This window comes from Plectropomus leopardus, chromosome 12, assembly GCF_008729295.1.
Source record: "Plectropomus leopardus isolate mb chromosome 12, YSFRI_Pleo_2.0, whole genome shotgun sequence".
NCBI classification, from domain to species: domain Eukaryota; kingdom Metazoa; phylum Chordata; class Actinopteri; order Perciformes; family Serranidae; genus Plectropomus; species Plectropomus leopardus.
In genome coordinates, this window is record NC_056474.1 from 7,962,661 (window position 1) to 7,984,011 (window position 21,351).

Genomic DNA, 21,351 nt, shown 5'->3' on the forward strand with positions numbered 1-21,351 from the left:
GAAAGCACCAAAAAAATATTTATGTTGTGTTAAGTTTTTGGTATGTCTTTGTCCATGTATGTGCTGTACCAAGAGCCTCTCTGATATGATTCATGTTGTCATTAAACTTAAATATTCAGGTAAAATCAACTGCAATTAATTGATATTATATAATTATTCATCAAAATGAAGATGGGGCAAGAGTACAAGATTTTTCCACGTCAGTACAAGCACTATGACGCAAATAATAAATATTAAAGCATAATGCAATAACCCAAAGAAAAATAAGCTCAGCCGGTCCACAGCAGGAGGTCAGTGTTAACTCATAACACTTTTGCAAATACTGCAGGTCTCATAGCCAGCACATAAAGGCACAACAGAAAATTAGCAACAACTGATTTAAACGTATAAACCCAATTCATACATGAGCAGTAAAAGTACAGAAACAGATGGATGCAAACAATATGAAAGCATAAGATGCAATAACCACAAGAAAAATAAGCGTGGCCAGTCCAAACATTAAAAATGAGTTTTTAAAGACAGTATATTTACAGTTTCTTTAACACAAACCAAGATGTCACAATTAGCAAACCAATGCAAAATCTGTACATAGCTAGCACATACATGCACCATAACCAGCAGGATGCAAACCCCCAGACCCCAAAAAACAATGCCAACAACTGATTTAAATAAACTGCACCAAATTCAAAACATGGGCATTAAAAGTATATAAACAGAATGATGCAAATAAGCAAACTGAAAGCATTAAATGCAACAAACAAAGGAAAAAATAGCTTACACAGTGCAAACTAGCTATAAAAGAATGTATATATCTATACATTATTTGGTCAAAACCAAGATGTCACTATTAGCTAAAACCAATGCAAATACACAGCTAGCACCTAAATGCACAACAGAAATTAGCAGTTAGCCAACACCAAAACCCGAAAAACAATGACAAGAGCTGGATTCAAATGAACTACCCCAATTCAAACATGAGCATTTAAAGTATATGTTTATGCAGTATGATGCAAATATGAAAGCATAAATACAACAAAAATAAACTCAGACAGTCCAAACCAGGCTATTAACAGTTAGCTTATACCAATGCAAATGCGGCACATAGCTAATATTAGCATATAACAGCATTTACAAACAGTGGCAAAATAGATTAGCCGCTAACGTTAGCAAACACCAAAACATAAATCACCAGCAAAAAAGACAGCAGCACGCGAATCTCAGCCAACAAACATATTACAAAACACAGCCAAGATATCAATCACAGCATGGTGTTAGCATAACCTTCAAACACTTACCTTAACCAGGTGATGTACAGAAATAATCCGGACCGTTTGGAAGAAGTTAGCAAGGTCCAAAGCGACGTTATAATGGGAAAAACCCCGGTTTGATGTTAATCCGCACGATTATTCCTCAATAAAGCGTCCCAAAGCGACCCGATTGCACTTCCGGGTGGTTAGCTTGTTTATGAACAGCTACATTAGCTACAGCGGTGTTTTCAAACAGCAAAGTTGTGTCAGAGTCGGGTCACAACCTGCAGAGAGCAGGGGGCCATTGCACAAAAGTAAAATTTAAGGATAAGAGAAAAAACGAGGCTTGACCTCCACTCATCTGTCCCTGCTGGTTTTATCCGTTGCATGTTTTACAAAACCAGGATGAGAAGGTGGGACTATGTAAAACCAGGTGAGAGTATCCTGGATCAACGTGAACGTGTTGATCGCGGATCCTCGTGGTGCAGAGGTGGAGAAAATGCGTGTTTTCAGCGCGTGAGCAGCAGTTTGTAAATATATATGCGGGTAAAGTATATAATGTGGAAAAGGGGAAATATGGACGTTATGATCAAACAGAGAAAAAACAGTAAAGAAGACAGTGGTCTGACTTAATGCATGAGTAATGAGACAGATATGTCTGTGTGCACTGAATAATTAGGGATAGTTCAATACAGCAGTTTATAATATTGTTTTCTGACCGCGGGCCTTCGTTAATGCGGTCTTTGTCTCTTTAGATTAAAATTTACATTAATCCCTCATTACCTTTGACTTCAGCTGCACTGACACGTTGTAATAACCACACAAGGAGATATTTGTTATTTTTTACAAATCAGTTAGACACTTTGCCTTAAAAGTTAGTAGTGGACATTAATAATTAATTAAATGTAATATGAAGACTTAATACTAACACTTATAAAGGTAAGGCGTATTTAGCAGATACTTTTATCCTCATCCACAACGCCACACAGACCATCTGAGGGAGGGTGAAATTCTGATCACTGACTTCATTGAAAGCAGCTTTACAACTGCATTAGCAATTTCTAATCATCTCAACAAATGTAAAAATAAGAATAATGTAGAATATACATATATTACATATTCACTGAACTTCTGACAGTAACATGATCGGGGGACAGGTGGTATTGTGGACACAAGTGCTGATTTTAACAGTTTAGCCCTGGTTTAAATCTCCTCTCAGCTTACATTACCTTTATGTCACCTTGATTATAATTTCTGGGACCTGTATTTGCCTAATTGGTTTAGTTAAAATCGATAAAAACATCTTGACCAAAATGTCATGAACTTTCACCAACCAAAACATTTTGAGTTTTTGTCGACTAAAACTAGACTAAAACCTGGTGTCTGGTGCTATTTATTGTTGTATGTTGTACTGTTGTACTGTGCTTGTTTTAATGTCTTGTTGTTGTATGTTGACCATGGTGGAAAATGAGTTTCCCCTTTGGAGATTAATAAAATTAACCTTACCCAAACCAGAGTGAAGTTAACTTTAGCGTTGGCCTACAGAAAAACATATTCCCTGGAGCACTAATGCATATTATAGTAACAATGTCAATATTGCCCAAATGTGAACAACATTTTTAAAGATTTAAAGCTGTAAATGAAACAAGGATTTTACAAATATATATATTCAGAACAGGATTAATTTGAATATTTTATAAGAAAATGTTGTGTGTAGAGCAGGAATAGCAATATTAAAGCAGCCAAATCAATGTATAGACTCAATATAAATTGTCAATGGTGATTGCATTTAGACCTCAAAAATCCCCAAAGTGATGTTCATTTGTGGAGATTATCTTGCTGAACAAAACATGTAAGTATCATAAACATTTCTTTGCCACAAATCTTATTTTCTGCTATAATCCAAAATCCAATGGAAAAATCCCAAAGACTTTTTGATGAGGGAACCAGGGCAATGCTAACTTTCGCCTCAGCCTATACAGAAAAAAGTTATCGATTTAGGAACTCTTTTAATGTGAAGAAATGACAGTGAAACCCAAGTCTCTGGTGCTCAAGTGATGACCAACAATATCACCCACCCCCTTCATGCCTCTCTGGACACTGACTTATACCAACAAGGTGAATACCACTGAACGCCACAGGAGATCCCTCCTCCCACCAGCTATGAGTCTGTTCTTTCTCAATGCTGGGCACTTAATTGGGAATTATTTAAGAGTCGTTATCATGCACAATATTTTATCTTAGATATGAAGATACTTTTAACACCACTGAATGAGTCAGTTTGACCAAGACAGTCCAGAATTAGACTGGCTGAGGGGTAAAAATGGATTATAATCATTACTCACTTTCACTATCACAACGGTTAATTCACACACCGCCATTCATTAATTTAATTACTCTATGGCCGAATGGGCACGACCCATCTCAGGTGCCCTCAGCGTTTCTTATTATAGTGCGTGGGGGGTCTTGTGGATTCAGCTCATCTGTTGTATTTGCACAGTAGCTCACAGAGACCTCTCAGCCCCGACGCAATCTCACCTCATTAACATTTTAGGTGACGAGTCTGTCACGGCCTTAATTAACAATTCATGAGCACGGCTTATAGCTATATTAACATTTTACAACCAATAAATCAGCTCTGGTAATCTGCCGTGTGTGTCTGCATGCACGGGCCCATGAGTTTGTGCATGTGTGAGAGATTGGAGGGGGAGACTGTGAGTGTGTGGGTGGGTGTGTTATTTGTGTACATCCACAACAGGCAACTATATCTCTGCCTTTGTCTCCAAGTCTGTCTCCCCGTCTGTCTCTGACCATGACATTTGTTTGAACTTTCTCTTAATCTTATGTTCTGATCATGACAGTCTACTGAATCGTACCCGTTGTGCTTTCCTTTCTTCAGCAAAACAAGCAAAAATCCAACCTACAACCTGATCCAGACGAGGTCATTCACAGTGTTACGCCAATTAACGAACTAAAAAAGATAAATCCGACTAAGCAAGTGTCACCCATAATGGAAAGATTGAGTAATTAGGGTGCTATTTTCAATCTTTTACAAAGCGACGATGCCAGTCTGTCAGGACTTTTTTTTTGTGTGAAAATGAACAAGAAGGGAAAAAAGACAAGAACTCTGAGATAATGGTAGAAGACAATCTGGTAGAGTGAATTCTCTGAGGTATCATCATTTCTGTTGCTCTTACACCTAACACAAAGCCTCAGAGAGCGGGTGTAACAGCATGAAACGAGACCAAGGAGTCTTTAGCTGCTTCATCAGTGCTATGAAATGTGTCTGTGTATGTTCATATATTAAGGCATCTCAAAGGAACATCCAGCATCTTCGCACCAGGAGTGATCAGGAGTCATTTTTGACTGCATTTCAGCTCAAAAATATGCGATCAAAAACATCACGTCTCATGCTCTCTGTTTCAGTGTGTGGAGCTGAAGGAGAGAAACTGAATCCCACCGCAGCAACCTTAGGCAGATCCTTTGACCCCACTTTGAAAACTCCCTGTGTGGGCAGTGTGTGCATCCCCCCACTGAGTCACCCGGCGTAAGTGCAGTGGTATCATGCGCGTGGTGCTGCTTGCCAAATGAAAGCGATCTCTTGCAGCACTTCTCACTCTCCTGGGTGACACAAAAAGCCAGTTATACAATGGCACATTTACTGTAAGGAAGCCACAATGCCCACAAAAATCCACACCTACGTGGACAGTTAGCGCCAGCTGAATTTAATTTGATGATAAAGAGCGCTCTGGGGATGACATTTTTCTATGGGCCAACCTGGAAGCTAATGTCACCCTGATTTCCTAATCAAAAAGACTATGTTATTTTTCCAATGGATTTTCAATTATAGCTCAAAATAAGCTTGATGGTAAACGATCTTTTATGATACTGACATGTTTTGTTCAGCAAGATAATCTTCACAAATGAATCACACTATCAGGATTTTTGAAGCCTAAATGCAATCGCCAGAAGTAAAAAGTTATTGCTAGGCTAAACAAACTGCGTTCACATCTCCACCACTACAACACGTGTGCGGCGTGGTTTGGTGTTATGACATCCTGTTATATCCTCCAGCCACGGTTAGTAACCGCCTTTTTTAAGCTTTAAAGTTTGTGGGTGGAGTATTTATTGATTTACTTTATGTCGTAGAACAAATTGTGCAAGTCTCTGAAGATCGTGTTAACCATAGCCCTCATTTAAGGCTTCTTACCAAAAACCCATTCAAAAAGCCCATTGACTTTGAGACAAGGGAACCGGAGATGCTAAAATGGTAACAGATTTCCGGGCTTTAGGACTCCTTATGAAGCCATGCATTCCAGGACATTCTGTATGCAGCGTAATGGCTCTACAGGTCCTTTCAAAGAAAAGAAACTGCTTTGTGTTGCCTGAGTCACAGCCTTGAACACCCCCCAAAAGGTGCACCTGCACATTCATTTTAAGTTAACATAAAGCTGGAGGTCATTGCTTCAGTGGCATTGCATCTAAAGGATTCATTCAAAGGCAGTCTTGGTGAGGGGCGGCCTTGCAAAGCACGTGTCTCAATGACAAATGCATTGTATGCTGCAAAGGACCCACCCCGGTTCAATGCAGGCTATTCCAATTTCAATCAGTCGTCCAACTTCTGCAAAGTCGAAAAATAAGAAATCGATCCAAGAGAGGTGAAGTGAGGAAATGTCCCCTGGATTTATAAGCGAAATCATGGGGAGTTTTTTGTCTTAAACTGAAAGATATGGCGGAGTATTTTCCCCTCGGTCATGACTCATCTTACCTCCCATTCTGCATGAATATTAGGGCGTATATGAAGTTAATGACTATTTTAAGCTTGAGCTGGACACACATTGCTTGATAATGTCATAGAAAATAAGTACAGTAAGCACAGAGCAAGGGCCTTTTAAAAAATACATATCCTTCTGCAATTGAGGCTGTATAAAGGCTTTTTCTGTGCCTGTGATACAAAATTATCACCTGATGAAAAAAATCTCTAAATATTAACTGTTATGGTATCAGATAACAAAAGACTTAAATTGGCTGCTGATTTTGACTAAAATATAACATGATTCCTTTAAAATAGACAGTATTCAGCATGCACAACACGGATAACTGACATGATCATGGCATGGCAAGGTGACAGAGCTGGAGAAACCCAGGTGCTCGCACTGCCTCAGTAATGAAATGTCCTTTTCTCACTCCTGCACTTTTGAAAAAAGGAATTGCCATGACTACAAGAAAGAGTTTTTGCTTTCTTTACTGCTGCTGTGCTGCCCTCTTCTGGTGACTAAACAAACAGCCACAAATCACATAAACCCCATTAACAACCTATTTTTTTCCCTTGTCTGCAGCAGATGTCGAGGGTTCGACAAATGTGTAATTAGGGTTAATGCACAGGTTAGAATTATGCGTAAATACTAGAAAGAGAGAGGAAATGAACAAAAGCAAATCAATGAAATTGTCGATAATCTCATTAAAAGCATCACGTGGGTGGAGGTATGGATTGCATTAACAACGTGTCAGGTTCCCCTGATGTGCGTGTTGATAAAACACTTGAAAATCAAATCCCTGCAGACATCATTCACTTACATAACTGATCCGAGCATCTCTCACTTGGCCGGCCCGGCGGCGCTCGCTGCCTGATGAAATAGTGCAATCTTATTTTGGGAAGGGTTATCTCTGGTCTGAAAGCAGTTCAGGAAAAAAAGAGCTTGTTCAATGTTGAAAGGGAGTGCTGTAGTGGAGGGTTTACAGGGTATAAAGGGTATACTCATCTCTTTCTCTGGTTGTTTTCAGAATCAATCAGCCAAAAAGATATTGGGATTTGTACCGATCAACCAAAACATTAAAACTACTGACAGATGAAGCGAATAACATTGATCATCTCTTAATAATGTCATTTTCTGGCATTCATGTGGATGCCACTTGACATGCACCACACAGGCCAAGTACCCCCCTTCAAATGACTCTTCTTGACGGCAGTGGCGCCCTTAGCAGGACAAAGCACAATGCCACACGCCTAATACTCCTCAGGAATGCTCCAACAAGGGTGACAAAGAGCTCAAGGCCTAAACTTGGTCTCTGAGTTGACCAGATTTCAGTCTGATTGATTATTTTTTGGGATGTGCTGGTGCCTCATTTCAGAAAGACTCAAAAGATTCACCGCCAACACCCTGGTGCAGAACAACCCCCAAAGGTCCTGTGTCCATGCCTCAACTGGTCAGAGCAATGTCCAATCCAGTGCAGCGTGGCTCATTGTCCTGCAGGGGGGCCACTTCCATGAGTGCCGTTCCCGTGAGGGGGTGTACTTGGTCTGCAGCAGATTTTAGGTGGGTGGTGCGTGTCCAGTGGCATCAACAACAATGCCCGGTTTCCCTGCAGAACATTGCATTGTAACAATGATCAATGCTATTCACTTGGTTTTAATATTTTGGCTGATCAGCATATAAGAGTGTAAACCCACTTTCTTCCATCTGCCACTACACCACTGTTGAAAGGGTTCTTCTTTTTGGAAGACGGTCCACATGTAGGTTTAAACATCTCTTCCTCCCATAATGCTCTACAGCACAGATACTCAACTTGCTTCGCTTGGCAGCCACTTTTGCAAAATGAGAGGAGGCTAGAAGCAAGTCGCAGCAGCATCCTCATACATGTGTCTCTAGGATTTCAGGACATTTCTCTGATTTTGGGACATTTCCAGGATTTTAGGACATTGCTTGTAATTTTAGTCCATTTCCAGGATTTTAGGATGTTTCTGAGATTTAAGGCAGTCTCTAGGATTTCAGGTCATTTCTAGGATTTGGGGACATTGGATTTTGAGGCATTTTTTGGATTTTAAATTGGGCGTCATTGCTCTACAGTATTCCTCTGAATCATTACTCCACATCTAGAACTTGAATTCTCCCCATCTTTAAGTCTCCCTTGTCTCTCCTTCTGTCTCCCTCTTTGTTTTTCTTTCCTCTCCCATATTCATGTTTTTATGTTCACTGATCTATCTGATCGGCAAAGAGTCATACAGTATGCCCCATGACAGCACCCTGGGAAACTGGGGGGAATTGCTTAAGGCCATCTCATAGAAATAAATTATAATTTTCACAGCATCACTGTGTGCTTGGAAACTCTCCTCCTTTCTCACACATTCACACGGCGCTAAAGGACTGACAATGAATTCCTGCCTCAAGTGCTGTGAATTGAAGCTCTTGTGTAACTAATGTGCTACTTTTCTGTCTCCCTCCACATTAAGATATTGCTCAGCAAATTGCTCAGCTTGGCGTGGAAAACAAAATTTGCTCAGAGCAGAACAGACCGCACACACTGGCTATATATCCCCCCTTCTCATATCCCCATTCAGCAACAGAGCAGACAGAATGTAAATTACCACTGTTATCCCTGGCCATGAATATCATCAGCACCAGCACACCTCTTTCAACTCTGGAGGTTGCATTCAAAAGGCATTATTCTGTTATGTTCATCAGTGAGGTGTGAATTAATGGCTGTTGGCAGACAAAGAAGTAATCAACTTGGATCCCAAATCCTTTCTAACGATGGCAGCATCATCTACACTCATTAACCAAAAGCATAACTTAATCAAATACTGTACAGTCTGGCAAGCTGACTTTAATATAAAAAATCGAGGAGACTGATTGCCTCTAAAAATGTAGGTAAATATAACTATAAGTCTTAATTTATGTGTACTTTACATCTAATTGTTAAGTTTACTTCAAATCTAGCCATATTCACTTAATTTTGTAACGTTGTTGCAAATTAAATATAACAAGTTTAATTAAATCAATCTTTATTTCAAGTTTTAGGAACTTAAGTAAACCACGTTTCTGTGCTATATCTTATATCACATTTATGTATTCTTATTCAAAATGTCAAGATAAATGGGAAAATACCTTCTGGCAAAACTTGGACTCAATCGGATCCCACCCTTATGTGGATCAACACTTTCTTTTCTGTATTTTGATCCTGTATTTCTGTTTTTAATTTGTCAACACCACCCCTAGTTACTGTGGACAACAGGTACATGTGTGAGTCCTTTAGACACATGGTTATGATCAACTGTTTAGTTACTGGCAACTCTCCTCCTGGATGTGTGTGTGTGCTCGGGTCTGTGTGTAAGTGTGTGTGATTGAACTTGTAAGTTTTTCTGTATTGATTTACGTGTGGTTTATGTCTTCATAATTTGTCAATAAAAATAATATTAAATATATATATATTTGTGTATTATAACAAAACAGAACTTGCCAATCTCCTAGCTTCATTATTGCCAAAAACCTCTTTGCCTTCATTATTAAAGTCAGACTAATTTGGTTTACTGACGTTGCTACACTTAGAAAGAACAAGGTAACTTTAATTGTCATTTTTAAGTCGCTAGATAACATACATTAAGATTAATTTACAGTTTACAAGGCAATCGGTTTCCAATATTATTTTAAGTGGGAAAAACTTGGCAGATTTTACAGTGAAGGGAGACATTAGCAAAAACACTTTGACCTATAAAACTTTTTTTTTTTTTTTTTTTTAAAGACTGGGAAATTTTTTTCCTCGTGAATTTTCTGGGAGGAGGGTGTCGGCCCTGGACGTCATTCCTAGGGAGTTGCAGTGAATGTGGACTTCCCCAAACTTGGAGTTTGATCAGTCACTGGGGCAATGAGACTGTGGTGTTTGGGAACGTCGCGCATGATAATAAAACAGTAAACGTCTTTTTTTCTGTGTTAGGAATATTTATTTTAAGGCGTTTGTTCAGTATGAGTTACAGGAGGAGAGAGATGGACTGGCGGTGGACAGTTTTCACACTGTTTTTGAACTTTCAGTTCACTTACGGGTCTCCCTCCTCATATGACTTGTTCCATGGGTCTGCATACACTGGAGTGGTACAGAGGCACAGAAACAGGTAAGTGACGGGTCTTTTTGTGGCCAACTTTTTTTTATCTGTTTTTGTTAAAGTCATAACAACTACTTGGGCACGGTCTTTAAACTTTTCCTGGAGGTAAATAGTGTGCGCCTTTGTTACGCAGTCGCCAATAAAAATGCGATAATGTCTAAACGTCTCACTGTCTCAGTGAAGATTTTAGCCTCTTATGGTCATCTGCAGCCCGTTAACATTAACTGTGCTTTTATCAGCCTGTGGCTAAATTTGGCTCAGATTTGCCAGTGTTGCCTAAAGGTGATAACATCCAGATAAACACTGGAATGTCTGATTGCTTAAGTTTCTCCTCTACAGCACAAGAAACCCTTTGTAACTATTTCCAGAAAAAGTAAAATCGGCTAAAAAAGAGGAAAAATCTCACTGAAATGACGCAATCTTTAAGGAAAGCGCAAGCGTAAAGACCGAATACTGATGTTTTTATCACCAAAAATCACCACAAACTCTACAAATACTTCAATGACATGTGTACACTATCTCTATGAAATGTTTCTTATAGTTCTTGGGTTATACATGTTGTTTATTTCTGCCTCTCTCCTCAGGAACTGGTGTGCCTATGTGGTTCGCAGGAACGTGAGCTGCGCCGTGCAGGGGAGTGTGGAGAGCTTCCAGGAGCCCGTAGTGGCCCCCTGCCCAGCCTACCAGCCCGACTGCCAGCAACAAGTGACGTGAGCATCCGGGGGAGCAAGGGGAATTGGGTCGAGGGTGCACGTTTTGGATGCATGAGATACACCCGAGTTCTGATACAAAATGTTTCCGGAGGCAGAAATATTCACAGCGGCTGAAGAAACTCAGTTGGCAGAGCCAAGAGCACAGAATTTTCTTGCAAGTGAAAAAGCTCACTGTCAAGGCAAAGGGTTAAACAGAAAATGTAGCCTAAAGCAAAAGAGGACCAGAACTCTCCCTATAGCTGAAAGGCAACACAGATGGTTGTTTACCTGCATACCTGCGCTCCATCAGTACAAATACAGAGGCAGCATGCACCATGTTAAAATGGATTCTCAAAATAAAAAGCATGTGCAGTGTCATTCATGTTTTTTTTTTTGAATGTTTGCCACTGAATTTAATCACTTCAGTGGATTTGTATGATGCCGTATGGTCTCCTATTCTAATCAAAAAAAAAAAGGAAACTACAAAAACTACAATAATAGCCTGTGAACAGCTTGTCTAAATTCATCTGTTCACTTAACATGCCTGTGGTGTTCAGGATCACCAACCCAATCGCCAGAATAAATGTCGGCATTGTACATTTCTGCAAACCACAGATATGTAACATTTGTATGTTATATGATTATATATGTTTTTGTAATGTTTCAACAAGGCTCTGAGTAACATGTGATCACATTTAGGAACCAAAACCACTTAAGGAAGGAAAAGGGCACAATTTGGCTTAAAATACCAAGTTTTGGTGGCACAATCACACTGCTCGAAATGCTGTTCATGTCTTAGTTGAAAACACATGATTTTGTTGTTTGTTGGTCTGCAGCTTGGCAGCTGTCTCGCCTAGGCGTCACAGGATCCACTATCCCCTTGCTAACAAACACCTGCTTTTGGTGGCACAAATCACTACTGAAAATGCAGCCAGTGTCTCACCAAAAAACACCTATTTTTGTGGCACAATATCTGCTGGAGATGCTGCAATATCTTGCTAAAAAAACACCCACTTTTTGGTGGCACAATTGCTAGTGGAAAAGCCGCTGGTGTCTCATTAAAAACACCCACTTTTGGTGGTACAATGCAGCAGGAAAGGCCACAAAATCTAAAAAAAACAGTCTATTTTTGTGGCACAATCACCACTGGAAATGCTGATGTCTCGCTAAAAAAACACCCACTTTTGGTAAAATGATTCCAACCAGAAATGTAGCCAATGTCATGACAAGAAACACCAGCTTTTTGTGGCACAATATCAACTGGAGATGCTACAGTGTCTTGTTAAAAAACACCCACTTTCGGTGGCATAATCACCATTGGAAATGCAGCCAATGTCTCGCTGAAAAAACAGACAGTTTCATTTTTTTTGGTGGACTTGAACTGTTGTCTGTAGCTTGGCAGCTGTCCTACCTAGGTCTCACACCATCCACATTCCCTCCACCTCCCAATGAAAAACTTTGCTCATATACATGTAATCAGAACTACATCACTTAAGAAATGTTGATATGAAACACAAAAGTAGTGCACCCGTAGTTTGCAGAAATGCACAATGCCAAAATTTTCTTTTGATGAGTCAGCTGGGATCACGGAGGCCTTGAGCCAATAACAGCATTTCCTTAAGAGGATTAGGACAACAGTGAGATATGGGATGCTGCTAAACTTCCAAGGTAATGAGTGGCATGGTCGCAGTAAATGAAAAAGATTAAGTGCTGACTTTAATTCTGAACAATTATGTATATTCAGGCCAGAGTTACTTTTGCTAACTTGCACAGCTGTACCTCTCTGGCTTCATGCGTTAAAGTTAATCACACTTAACTGAATAGTTTACACTCCCAGACCAAGTCTGTCTCTGACACATTTTATAAATCTGCTTCTTATTTCTTCTAGTGTTGAAATATGTGTTATCATGCGCTGATAGATGTTTCACAGCTGAAGACTTATCATTAGCAGGTACTCAGTATAATATAACACAATGTTCCGTTGTAATTTATCATCATAATGCAAAAATAACAGACCTTGCTATCAAACCATTTGTAAACCACATCAAAAGTAAACTTAAGAGCTGCAATAAAGCGCTGTGAGCAGTGCGTGAGATCTATTATCAGTAAATCTGAAACCTGAAATGTAGTTTGTAGTAAGTTAAATAAACAAAGCACTCTGTTCCTCTGAGCGGGTAATTGTTTGTTGTAAACAGGAGTATGTACACCAGTAAGTGGTGAGTAACAGTCGTCATTTATAATGTATTGGAACATGATGTGTTGCAATTTAATACAGCGTTGTGAATCGTTGTTATTTGTGAAACAACACATGCTATCTGTGGTGGAGCTTTGTGATGCACTCACACAGACTCATCCACAGGAGCCACTGTGTTGTGGAAAAGATCCCTGGAAACAGACAATTCTTAGGTCACAGGTTTCCAAGTTAAAGAAAGAAGAGCTGGCAGTAAGGAGAGACACCTCAACTTTTTCCATTTCTAAGTTATGACACAATGTGCTGGCTTCACATTATCTCTTGTGAGGATGAGATTTAAGTGCACATAGCTGATTACAGCCATAATTTTGTAAAGTTATTAGTTTCTTTTATTTGTCAAGCTTGGACAGTGTTATCAGTGAGGGTGAAAGTTGGGGAAATGTGCAAAGATGATTGTTTCAGTCAGCAAATTTCCAGATGTTCTGCATGACATGACCCCGGCCTTCAGGGAAGTGATGTCATCTATTGTTTCTTTGGGAATTGTTTGCCTTGGCTAGAAAGCTGAAACTTTCATATAACGGGGAACAGCAGAGAAGAGGCTCAAAAAAAGTCCCAAAAAGCAGATGATTTGGTGATTGCAGGAGTCTTGAGTTCCCAATAAAAACACATCACTGGAACAGATTCAAACCTTTTGGAAAGACTAACTAGATGCAGCATCAACAAACAAAAAGAAAAGAATAACATATCCCAAAGGTCAGGATTTGATATTGGAAACAAAGCTAAGTGTTCCCAATTTTATATTCATATTTGTTTGAGATTTATAAATACTTGTGTTGTTTTGCAGATACCAAAATCGGTTTCGACCCACGTACAAGATTGCCTTCAAGACGATCACGGAGTTGGAGTGGAGATGCTGTCCGGGTTACCAAGGTCTCGACTGTAAAGATTTAAAACCACCCCCAGACCGGCAAACAGTTCAGGGAACACAGCCTTACCTCCCACCAAATCCTGGATATACACCCAGACACACACAGAGTAAGATGTGTTCTTTTCTGCCTTTAGTGATATTGTCAATTGATCCTAAAATCTCCGTATTTCCAGATTTTTTAAAGTACAACCGAATCATTAAATTAAAGTTCCAGAGTGTAAGATTTAGGGAGATACACCGGCAGATATGGAATGTAATATAATAATTGGTTTTCTTTAACATATAATCACTTTAAAAAAAAAAAAGCGAGTGTTTTCATTATCTTGAAATTAGCCTTTCATATGTGTATAAGGAGTGGGTCCTCGTTTACGAAGATCACCATGTTGCATCATTATGATTCTACAGTAGCCCAGAATGGACAAATCAAACTCTGGCTGTAGATATGGACATTTAAGTTTTTTTTAAATGTTTTTGCATCAGCAATCGTAGTTAGCAGCCCCTTCATGATGAGAGTGGCAGAAAAACAAAGATTTTTTAAACGTGACACTGCTTTATTTAGTGTTTTTATCTGGTTAAATTTATCGGGTTTGTTTGATATGAAGAGGGCCAGAACCCTGTGGATAATTTGGTTCCCGGTAAAGAAAAAGGTGAGCACAGAAAAGCTGGTGCTGGGCTGGCATCCCTATCCGACATGCCAAACAGCATTGGAGAAACACTGATTTGTTATGTGAAACTGTTTATTCAGTATTTTTAGCTGTTTAAACCATTGGTTCCATTTGTTTTGGAGGGGAAGACACCTCTGCAAATTCAGCTCCTTCTAAAAACCTCCTGAACAATCAACACTAAATGAATCATAACCAGGAGAAGTTTCAGCTGGTTGCAATCTGCAATCCTCCCTCCTAGATGCCATTAAATCCCCCTAAATCTTACACACTGACCCTTTAAGCTAAATGTATTCTATCCTTCTTAGAGAAGATAATCTTTTTTTTGTATTTTTTGTTAAAAATCTAACCATTTTATTTCCTCATCATAGGGCCAGAGCGGCGAGAGACAGGACACCATGAGACTAGGCATGGTGGAACAGACAAAGTGCATCTTCTCGAAGGTGAAGTTCAGCGCTTGTCTCGGACAGTCCAGGATCTTCAGACCGCTCTGACAGGGTTAACGGCCAACCTCCGCACAGACTTGCAGGAAGACACAAAGAAGATTTTGGTGACGCTTCTCAACAACATGCGTCCGCCGGACGGTGCTATGGATACCAATGCAGAAGAGATTCCGGCAGTACTGGATGGTCATCAAGCAACCAGAGGTGGAATCACTGGAGACAAGGCTTTAGAGAAAATAGTGACCCGGTTAGATGATATCAACAATGAGCTGAAAATCAAGGAAGAAGCTTTGGAAGACTTAAGAGGAACCATGTCAAGCCATGAGGGGCAGATCCGCGTCCTGATGGATGCCTCTCAGTCTCAGACTCCAGCCATGGCGGAGTTTGATGTTATACAGACCTACATTGACGGAAAGTTTGAGAAGCTGAAGACAGAGATAGACAAGAATATGGAGGAACATGTGGCCAGGCTACAAAGCTCATGCAGTGACAAGCTCAAGACTTGTGAGGACAGCCGTGATCAAGGTTTGGCCAGTCTGACCAAGCTGGTGGATGCCAAGGAGGCCGATCTGAGAAAGGAGATCCGGGCGCTACGTCTGGACATGGCTGCTGCAGATGGACCTATACGAACTCAACGGCAGACGGATCCATCCAAAGCGCAAGAGGATCGCAGTGACCACAAAGACCTGTGGCGTGAGATTGACCGTATTGCAGAGGCTCACCGCGCCCTGAATGCCCGCTTTGACAACGAGCTGGTGCACCTTTCTGAACCTCAGGGTGACACTGATTTCAATCTAATGATGGAGGAGCTGGAGGCACGCATTAATATCACAGAGCAAAATGCAGAGACTCACTGTTTCTACATTGAAGAGAAGCTGACCCGTACAATTGAGGACAAGGTGGAAGCACTCCGGCAGCTGCTGGAGGAGCGCCTGAACAACATGGAGGACCAGTTTACAAACACGCTGTTGGAAATAAGCAACACCTCCCTCTCTGGGATGTTTGCTGACTCCGTGGATGCCCTCCAGACAGAAGTCAACAACAATAAGTTCCTGCTCCAGGGTTTGGATGATAAGGTCAATGCTGTTGGGGAGTTGTGCTCTGCAGGATGTTCTGGAACAGGAATTAGCGTAGCTGCATTGAGTTCATTGCCCACATTTAAAGGTTTTGAAAACATTTTGAAGGACCTGAGTCGACACAGGAACAACTTGGACATTCTTAACACAGATGTCAACTCCAACAAAGACAAGCTTCGGCAACTGGAGGGTCTTGTTGGAAGGGAATCAGCTGCAAATGAGAATCGTGTGAAAACAATGGAGGACTTCAAGAAGGGACTAATTAATCTGCAAGACAATGTGCTCGGTCTTGCTAGCACTGTTACTGGGTTAAGTGATTCCTTAAAGCAATACAACCAGGATATGCACAGCATAAACTCAACATGTTGCCATGCAGAGCAGAGCAGCGCTCGAGGTCCAGTGCGGACCAACTGGGCATCAGTGCCCAGTAGTCAAGCAGACAACACCAGACGTGAGGTGGAGGAGCTGAAGAACAGGCTTGATTCACTCAGCAGGCAGTTGTCATCTGAACTGAGCCAATGTAAACAGAACACACAGGGTGTTTCTGATGGCATCTCTGCTGTGGATGAACGTATGAACCAACTTGAAAAGGTGTGTGGAAGGTTAGATGTGGTTTCTGCCAACATTGGAGAGCTGAAAGATGGACTGGACAGACACGTTGGTGGTCTGCGGGACTGTGTGTCCAGGATGAACGCCACCTGCGGAAATCACAGCGCAGACATCATCGCATTGCAGAATTCCTTGCAGAGGCTCCAGGCACAGCTGTCTGCGTTGGCCAAACATGTTTCGAAAGACGTCACTGCCAAAGAGCCAGGTGAGTGGGCGGTTTGTTGATGGTTTGATGACTATCTTTGGTCATGTTTTTAGAAGGAAATGACAGGATTGATCAAAAGGCCCTCCTTGGCTTTCACTGACATAAACCATGTTGTTGCATGATCATATTTGTTTAATGAGCATATCCCAGAGTTTTGAAACAATATACAGAGGCTTTATCACTACAGAACTTCAGTCAGTGTGCACACATTGAATGGATTATTATGCAAATGTTAAATATGTACAGAATTTGTATTTGGCTCTGACCTTGTCACTCCCCATAAGAGAGCAGCAAACTCAGCTATGGATGGAAATGTATAAGATTTTATTGATACTAATACTGTTAGCGGTTCTGGCCATTGCTCTGATTCTTTATCGATTCCCCTACTGGTTCCTAGGTAGGCCTACACAGGTTTTCAGCACAACACTATTGTTTTTGGGGCTTTTTTATTATCGCTGAGTCTGAGCACAGTGTAGAAACAGAGAAGAGGGGGTGGGGGGGATTATTAAATGCCACTGAAATGAACACAAACAGACCAGGAGACTTAAATGACAACAAAAGACACAAAAAGACCACCAAAAGATGCAAAGCAACTACAAGGAGATGCAAATGACTTCAAAGTGACCGCAAAAATACATAAAATGACCTCCAAGAGCTACTTACTTACTGCAATTAGACAAAAAATCACCTCACCAACTACACAACGACACATAACAACAACAAAGATTCTCAAAACCACTGCAACCACCTGTGTGTATTGCTCCTAAGTAGAAGAGATGGTGGGGCCCTTTGCATATCTCTGCCCAGGGCCCCATTTTCTCATAATCCGCCTATGCATACATTTCTTTCATTATCTAAAATGGATCAAATGAGAGAATATTTGAACAGCATCTGTTTTCCTTTAGCTTTTCTTTGTCAAAGAACAAAATTTGCCAAGCCTGCCTGCGGCAATGTGACTACAACAGGATATTTACTCTCAGTAATGGACATGCTGCTCGGTTGGGAAGCTGTGGTTGTCGTTGAGTGATAAATACACGTCATCCCTGGATTTTAAGCCCATGTTGTGTAGACAGATGTTTCAGCATATGGCTGGTTTTCCACCCTTACTTGAAATAATAATTTTTCTGACATAACAAGCAGCAATGTTGTCATATTTCTGCATGGCATGAAGCCACACTTTGGAATGTTTCTTCAAACTCGGTCTAACTTCCAATCAGTCAAATACTGAGGCTTGGTCAGTGGCCTGTCAGCATCAAACAAAGACGCACATTAAGCCTAAAGCATTGGTACAGAACTTGATTGGAAGCAGCATTTGTTTATGCTCCAGGCAACTACCTTAAAATAAAGAGTGAGGAAGTCAGCATAGGACAGGAGTGAGGGGAAGTGGATGGTTCAAACAAATTCTGGACTTTCACCCAGGAGCTGGCTGTTTGTCTCTCGTGTGAAACCAAAAGTCAGTAGAGTTACTTCAATCATGATGTAGTGTGCTGGTATGTGAAGCATACTATGCTAGTGATGTATGACAGGTGACGTTATATATAAGATGTTATATTTTGAAACCATGATGTTTCTTTTCTAAACCCAATGCTTTTGTTGCCTAAACGTGGAAACAAACCTAAAAAACATAAGTATTTTTATTGAGTGTATTTTGAAAAGGACTTTATGCATTTAGCGAGCAAAAACTATACATTTCCTGTAAAAACTGCAGTTTATTTTTTAAAGACACGATGCACGAAACAAGTGCTAATTGACACGCTGTTGCTTTAATTCCAAACTTTTGGCGGGGTACTTAGTGTACCATATTTTGACCACTGACCAAGTGTCAGTGTTTGACAAGTTGGGAGTGAGAATATGTTATGCCCACAAGGACTTAACGCATGAGTATGATGTCATTGTTTTACAACTATCAGAAAAACCTGTCAGTATCGACAAAAGTAATCGATAAGCTTGGAGGCAATCGACCTGTTCTCAGCTCCCATCCTTTAAGTCATCACAACAGTGAGAAGAGTGTGACAAAAATAACTTCAAACCCAGGGGTATGTGGCCTGCAGGTGGATGCCGGGGTGGAGGTGTAGCTTATAAAATGTTATATGAACAGCAGCAGTGGTGCTTTGGCAGCAAGGGACAGCTGGCTTTCAGGAGGCAGCAGGCACGGTTTTAAAGAGAGAGAGTGAGCAGAGCACTGCTCACAGCACAATGAAAACAGCTCACTGCATGTATGCAGGGGACTGACTGAACTCTGTTGCAGACATCGCAAATGAATAAGCTCATTTGCTTTATTGTTATTAGTTTGATGGTAAAAGTATTTGCACTTGTATAGCACTTTTCTCGTCATTTTGAACACACAAAGTACTTTCACACTACGGGTCACATCCACACACACATTCATACACTGGTGGCAGAGGCTACCTTACAACTGCTAATCAGGTTTTTTAAAAAACATTCATACCCAATAATACACCAACGCCACAGCTATCAGGAGAAATTTGGGGTTCACTATCTTGCCCAAGGATACTTTGACATGTTGACAGAAGGAGCAAAGCCCCAACCATCCGATTAGTGGCTCTACCTCTGAGCCACAGCCTCTAGACAGATACTATCCATTCAGTGTGAAGCTACAGTCAGCACCAGTTAGTTTATTATTAGTATAAAGAGTGGAAACAGAGGAAAACCCTGATCCTGGCTTTGTCCAAAGGCAACAAAATCTGCCTACCAGCACTTCGCCAGTTAACACGTTTTATCTTAATCTGTTTTTAATCTTTTTCTTTGTTGTTTGTTTAATCTGTCCAAAAAATTAAATGTTAAAACAAGAGCTGTCAGCGATTCATCCCATTTTTAAATAATATTTTTGATTATTTTGCATTACAAAACAGTTTCATATTGACAAGGCGAACCAATTCTTGTCTGATTGTCTTAATTTGAAATCAAAAATCAATACTGCATGGGACAAGCATAAAGTGGGCGCGTCTGTAAAGAGGAGACTCATGGGCACCAACAGAACCTATTCATTCAGATATCTTGAGGTCAGAGGTTAAGGGACACCTGTTAAATGGCCAAGCCTTTTTTGCGTTTCCAAAATTTAGCCAAACTTTGGAGCGTTATTCCACCCTCTTCCTGAGAAGTTAGCATAACATGGCACCACTTGATTCCTGAGCTTTTCTAGTTTCAAATGGTCCCAGTACCATCACTCTGGCTTTAAAACCCAGCCCTTAAGACAGGAATGTCAGCTGACAATTAACGTAAAAAGAATTACAATAAAATAAAATTTATGTACAGACCTTAATCGCATCATGACTGACGCATTAACGTTGACAGTTGAAACATCAAGTTGTGGTTCTTTTAGTTACCTTTGGAGAGAGACAGACAGACCCCCCTACCCCCTCCGTTTCTCATCTTATTCTCAACTAAACTAGGTGCTGGCTCCATACTGAATTTCATCCATCTCCCGGCAAGAAGGCAAATAAGCATATTTATTACTTTTACATATTACCTTTCAGTATGACAGGAAATATATACTGTATAATGAGAAATAGATTATGGCACACTTAAAAGTCCCTGGATTTATTAGTGCAGTCAGACACTGAAATGGCCAAATACACACACTCCTCCGTAGCTTCCTCTCTAACTTCCACCACATGAGTTTATCGAGCGTGATTAACATCTGTGTAAACACAAACTTTTCCTGAAGATAATCCTCCATATAATGCATTCTGCTTGCTTGGTTTACATGGAGGCTTGGAGGGGAGGATCAGATCCCATGAATGGCCACAGGGTATTTCCCGGAGAGGGAGGACACGAGTTCACGGGGCCTCGAATATGTCATTCAATATGTCCCGGCACCGAGAGGCAGAGGCCCACATTGGAAACTTCCTTTGACTTGTTGTCCTAAGAATTCCCCGGATTTTATATAAGAAATTAATTTTTTACATGCCGAGGTCGGCCCCGCCTAGCTACTCTGATGATTTACTTGCACTGTTTTGCCTCAGAGCTCCGTCATGTAAATGTCCGAGCAGCCGAGCAGACTGGTCTGTCTTTCCCTTTATGAACACGTGAAGCTGTGAGGTCTTCTTTCTTGCACCATGACATAGCTGTTTCTACTCATACCACAGAAATGCAGACCTCACTTACCGCTCGCTCCGTACACTATTACGCACAATTACCGTACACACACACACACACACACAGGCTCATACACAATACACCTCCCTCCCTCCTTTTCCCCTTACACATGTACACATACCAGCCTCCAGAGATTCCCGTAGGGTGACCTCAGTCTGATGTGTGGAGTCTGGTCCTCATTAAGGACCCTGACTCACTGCTGGAGCCAGTCTTGATGGAGAGGGGAGAAGCAGGGCTCCACACCCAGGACCAGATGCTTCCACTACCCTCAGCTGTGATGTCATAACTGGGGCCCCATCAC

General features: G+C 40.8%; 1 protein-coding gene across 1 annotated transcript in view; it reads left to right on the forward strand.

Moving 5' to 3' along the window:
• emilin2a (elastin microfibril interfacer 2a) overlaps nucleotides 1–21,351 on the forward strand; it is a 129,646-nt gene that overhangs the window by 95,258 nt on the left and 13,037 nt on the right. The window contains exons 3-7 of the mRNA XM_042497481.1: nucleotides 7,380–7,529; nucleotides 9,807–10,134; nucleotides 10,710–10,835; nucleotides 13,853–14,043; nucleotides 14,970–16,931. Of these exons, the coding sequence (XP_042353415.1) occupies nucleotides 7,380–7,529; nucleotides 9,807–10,134; nucleotides 10,710–10,835; nucleotides 13,853–14,043; nucleotides 14,970–16,931 (2,757 nt within the window). The remainder of the gene's footprint in view (nucleotides 1–7,379; nucleotides 7,530–9,806; nucleotides 10,135–10,709; nucleotides 10,836–13,852; nucleotides 14,044–14,969; nucleotides 16,932–21,351) is intronic.